This window comes from Salpingoeca rosetta (genome assembly GCF_000188695.1).
Source record: "Salpingoeca rosetta unplaced genomic scaffold supercont1.16, whole genome shotgun sequence".
NCBI lineage: Eukaryota > Choanoflagellata > Craspedida > Salpingoecidae > Salpingoeca > Salpingoeca rosetta.
Window position 1 is genome coordinate 412,951 of NW_004754918.1, and position 5,000 is coordinate 417,950.

At 53.9% G+C, this 5,000-nt stretch overlaps 2 protein-coding genes across 2 annotated transcripts in view; one reads left to right on the forward strand and one right to left on the reverse strand.

Moving 5' to 3' along the window:
- The window catches only part of PTSG_07066 (uncharacterized protein), a 2,650-nt gene extending 472 nt beyond the window's left edge, over positions 1–2,178 (reverse strand). Inside the window, exons 1-8 of the mRNA XM_004992424.1 lie at positions 1,989–2,178; positions 1,600–1,750; positions 1,433–1,473; positions 1,130–1,193; positions 932–991; positions 562–614; positions 290–365; positions 38–121 (exon numbers count right to left, since the gene is read on the reverse strand). Coding sequence (XP_004992481.1) covers positions 38–121; positions 290–365; positions 562–614; positions 932–991; positions 1,130–1,193; positions 1,433–1,473; positions 1,600–1,750; positions 1,989–2,128 — 669 coding nt within the window. The 5' untranslated portion in view covers positions 2,129–2,178. The remainder of the gene's footprint in view (positions 1–37; positions 122–289; positions 366–561; positions 615–931; positions 992–1,129; positions 1,194–1,432; positions 1,474–1,599; positions 1,751–1,988) is intronic.
- Positions 2,179–2,308: 130 nt separating this feature from the next.
- On the forward strand, positions 2,309–4,624 carry PTSG_07067 (uncharacterized protein). Its single transcript, XM_004992425.1, has 5 exons — positions 2,309–2,785; positions 3,179–3,581; positions 3,867–4,010; positions 4,274–4,322; positions 4,494–4,624. Exons 1-5 carry the CDS (start codon positions 2,603–2,605, stop codon positions 4,510–4,512), a joined length of 798 nt encoding a protein of 265 aa, XP_004992482.1. The 5' UTR covers positions 2,309–2,602; the 3' UTR covers positions 4,513–4,624.
- Positions 4,625–5,000: the final 376 nt, after the last annotated feature.

The following is a 5,000-nucleotide window of genomic DNA, read 5'->3' on the forward strand; positions in this document are numbered from 1 at the left end:
CACACACATACACACAAGCGCGTGCGCAGAGGCTGACCTGCAAGGTGTTGCGAAGGATGGCGTTTTTCACATACTCGTTCTCCAACTTCTGCCGCTCATTATCAAGTGCTTGGCTCGGCGGCTATTGTGTTGTTTTGTTGTGGTGGTGTTGCTCGCACATGAGCACCTGTGCACAGCATGCGCTCACACGCGTACAGCAACACGACAAAGCACACACACACACACACACACACACACACACACACACACACACACACACACACACACACACACACACACACAAACGCACCTCCTGGGTTCCTGCTTCCAGCTGTTGCTCAAGGTCTTGAATATCGCTGTAAATCTGCCGATTCCTGAGCATGGTGCTGTGGGCGTGACACGGCATTCCACACGCAAAAGGCGCAATACAAACCAGCAAGCATATGAGCCGGGGAGGTACGTGTGAGTGTGCGCGTGCGCGTGTGCGTGTGTGTGCGACTGTGCATAAAGTGTGAGTGTGGAGAGTGTTATGTACAGGAGCAGACGATGGCAGTCACAACACGTGTGTTCTGCGTGCCGTACTCTCGAATATCGGCGTTGATCATCTCCAGCTCCTGCGTGAGGTCGCGATATCTCTGGTGGTGGACATTGCATCGACGTTGGCTGTGGGTGAGAGTGATGGACGATGGAGGCTGCAAACCTCAACCACGCCAACGCAAGTGCATATGACACACACACGCACACACCTCACACACCTCACACAAATGACACGCACACGTTTACACGCACACACCTCACACAAATGACACGCACACACATTTACGTGCACACACCTCACACAAATGACACACACACACACACACATTTGCACACACACACACACACACACACATACACACATACACACACGACACGCATGCACAAGCCGCATGATCATGTCACGTGCGCTCACGTCGGAGAGACGAAGACAAGCAGAGCACAGCTCATCCCGTTGCTGGATCTTGCCTCGAAGCTTCGCCCCCGCCCAACATACGACAAGATGCATCGAACCGTGAGTCCACACGATGCAAGCAGTGAGGTTGAGGTTGTGCGAGTGCAATACCAAGAGTATGACAAGGCGGCGTGCACATGAGCATGCACGAGCACACACCTCTGTTGTGGTTTCGCTAGCTTCGCTGTACATTGCTTCTGTCACAACAGCACTGTCGTGAATGCTGCCATCACGCAACAACCGGGCAACAGCAATGGCGTGTACAAGGGCAAAGTTGGTGTGAAAGAGATAAGATGCATGTGAAAGCACATCAACTGCGCGTGTATAAGCTTATGTTTTGTGCACGTGCGTATTGCGTGTACAAGGTGTTCAAGATGCGGTTGATACACACACACACGTGCACACACCACACACACACATACACACATCACACACGCACACACACCAAATCACACCACACACCTTCGGACCAGTGCCGCTTCCCTTCGCCGCTGGCCGTATGCCTGCATTTTGCGCACAGATGGTCAATAGCTTTCCCGAGCAGCGAACAAAAACACGCGCGTTCATACACACACATACGCACACACACACGCACACGCACACACAAAATGACGCAAATGATCGCCCACCTGTCGGAGGCTTTGGTTCAGCTCATCCATTTTGTCATACAACTCATCCTCTGTGCTGTGACTGTGCTCGAGATCCCTTTGTTCGCGAAGGCCTCGCTCAAAGATGGCCTGGGTAGCCAGGTTCACACGCTGCTGACACAGTTTCTCCAATCTATTTCGGTGTCACAAATGGATGTGCAACGCAATGGTGGTAGTGAGTTGAGGTCAAACAAAGGATTGACAAGGTTGCTTCCCATGAAGCAACAACAACAACAACAACAACAACAACAACAACAACTTAAACAACAACAACAACAACAGCAACAACAGCAACAAAAACAACAACAACAACAACAACAACAACTTAAACAACAATAACTTAAACAACAACAACTTAAACAACAACACACCTTCCTTCGCCGGCACGTCGGTGTGTGGCTGACGTTGCTGGGTTGAATGGCGGCAGTGCGGACGCGCCCGTCCTGGCGCTGGCAAGCACCTTCACCAGCGCCCTCGCCTGCTCATCCACAGCACCACACACGCTCGTCATAATGTCCGTTGTTGAAAAAACGGCGGCAGAGCGAGCAACCAAGTCCTTGCGCACAATATATTTGTGGTGTCGCATACTGTAGACATGTGACTCGACTGAATTCAGTCGTCGAAGGACTCGTGTTGTTCTTGGCTTGCTTGCTTGCTTGTGTGGTTGCAGTGGTGGTGGCAGATGTGTCGCAACTGCACACTCAACACACACTCCAACTGCCACCTCACTGGCGGGTGATTGCCCGCGCCAACTGAGTTGCCGGCTTGTGTTCCTGGTTTGTTTGTTAACAAACAGACGGACGGACCGTCATGGCTTGTTTTGCGTGAGCGCGACGCCATTTTTTCCTCACCCGCGCTGCCTGCCCGTCGCCCGCGTCTCGTTCGTTTGCGCATCACCGCTCGCTCGCTCGCTCTTTCTCGCGCTCAATCAAGCTCGAGCACGCCAACACCGCCAACACTGCCAACACCGCCGCCTGCTGCAACGATGCCCGCCACCCGCTCGTCCAACCGCCCCAAGAAGGCCAAGGTTGAGGAGACCTTCACCTATGGCAAGTACCTCGAGCTCAAGGAGGACGGCAAGGACCAGGCCAAGTTCTGGGAGATCAAGCAAAACGGCACGACCACCTACGTCCGCTATGGCAAGGAGGGCAAGCAGGGCACGCGCCAGGTGAGATGCAGCTGTACCTGGCGCTGGCGCTGGTGCCGGCGCCTCTCTGAGGAGCTGAGCGTGAGCTTGAGAGAGAGAGGGAGATGGACACAGACAGACAGACAGACAGACAGACAGACAGACAGACAGACAGACAGACAGACAGACAGACAGACAGACACAGACAGACAGACACAGAGGGGGGAGATGGGTGCACGCACTCTCAACTCTCAAGTGTGTCATTGGCACGTATGGACACTCGGATCCTCACGCACAAAACGACACGCCGCAACGCATATTATGTCAACGCACACGCACGCACATCCCAACATACACCCTCGCCCATGCATTTGCTCACACATACCCTCACCCATGTCTGTCAATTCCCCATTCACCCATACCTATGTCGCTTAGACGAAGGAGCACGACTCCGAGGTGACGGCCAAGAAATTTGCCCTGAAGAGCATCCGCGACAAGAAGAAGAAAGGGTACGCCGTGACCAAGGACCTGGTGACGGGCGCGACGGGCGCCGACGCCGACGACATCCCCGCAGCGCCTGCAAAGGAGCCAAAGGCACAGAAGAAGCAGCCTGCTGCCAAGAAGGCCAACGGACGCAAGCCAAAACAGCAGAAGAAGACGAGCGAGGAGGACAAGGTGGCGTCGGAGGAAGAAGGCAGCCCCGCGACGGAGGATGGCACGTCTGACACCGAGCCTGCAGCTGCCGTTGTTGACGGTGACGCGGCCGCCAAGTCCGACGAGGCAGCAACAGATGACGACGGCGCTGTCGATGGCGATGCTGATGGCACCGCCGAGACCGGTTCGTGGCGTTGCTCTGTGTGTGTGTGTGTGTGTGTGTGTGTGTGTGTGTGTGCGTGTTTGTGCGTGGTTGTGTGTGTACCTGTGTGTCTGTGTGTGTGTGTGTTTGTGTGTGTGTGTCTGTGTGTCTGTGTGTGTGTACCTGTACCTGTGTGTGTGTCTGTGTGTCTGTGTGTTTGTGTACGAGTCGTGGAATGATTGTACTTGATACATCTCATTAATCCCCCTCCTCTTCTTCTCTCCCGCTCACTCTTGTAACCTGCTCATCCTTTGTGTTCACACGCAGGCGAGAAGCACTACTATGAGCTGACTGATGACAAGAGCAGCAAGTTCTGGGAGGTGCGCCTTGATGCCAAGACGGTGTATGTGCGCTATGGCAAGGTTGGAAAGAGCGGCACCAAGAACTCAAAGACCCACGACTCCGCCGAAGGTGTGTGTGTGTGTGTGTGTGTGTGTGTGTGTGTGTGTGTGTGTGTGTGTGTGTGTGTGTGTGTGTGTGTGTGTGTGTGTGCGTGTCTGTCCGTCCGTCCGTCCGTCCGTCTGTCACTGTCTGTCTGTATTTGTGCTTGCTTGCACTTGCGGTTGTACGTGCACTTGTGTGTACTGCGCGGATCAGGTCGCCTTCAAGTCATTGTGCATCCCGTTGACGCCACCCTTGTGCCACCCTCTATCCTCTTGTCATCCCCACTGTAGCCGCGCGCAAGGCCATGGAGAAGCTCATCAAGGAGAAGACTAAGAAGGGGTGCGTCTTTGTTGCTCATCGGCCTGCCTGTCTACACATTCACACAGCAACCACAATCACTTTCCTTGCCGTTCCTCCCCATACTCAACTATTTTCATATCGATCAACAACAATGGCCCGCGTCACCTCACTCTTACATCCTCACCTTGCTTCGCGCTGTTCTGTTGCCAGCTATGAGGAGAAGGCCTGAGGCAAGTCAGGGCACACACGCGTGTTGCACACGCCCCGACTGCCCATCGGACACTGTCGTCCAACCCTTCCTCCTTCCCCTCTTCTTCTTCTTCTTCTTCTTCTTCTTCTTCTTCTTCCTCCATGTTTCCGTCATGCCACACATGCGCACATTGGATTGTGCGCGTGTCCTTATGTGACGATCGCCGCACATTCCCGCCGTGGCCGCTGTGTTGATTTGGCTTGCTTGCACTCACGTGGGCTTGTGTGGTGTGGTGTGTGTGTGTGTGTGTGTGTGTGCTGTGGCAAACGTGTTGTGCTTGTTCTTAATGGCCTCTGGCGATGGTGCGACATGTGATGGCGACGATTTAGTTGTTTCGTTGACATTGTGAGCGTAAACGTGCAAATGAAACCTACATTGAGGCGTGAAAGATCAGACGAACAAGCAAGCAAGGTAAAAAGCAACCCAGAGCTGTTGGTTGTGCTCGGGTGCATGGCATAACGAATGTA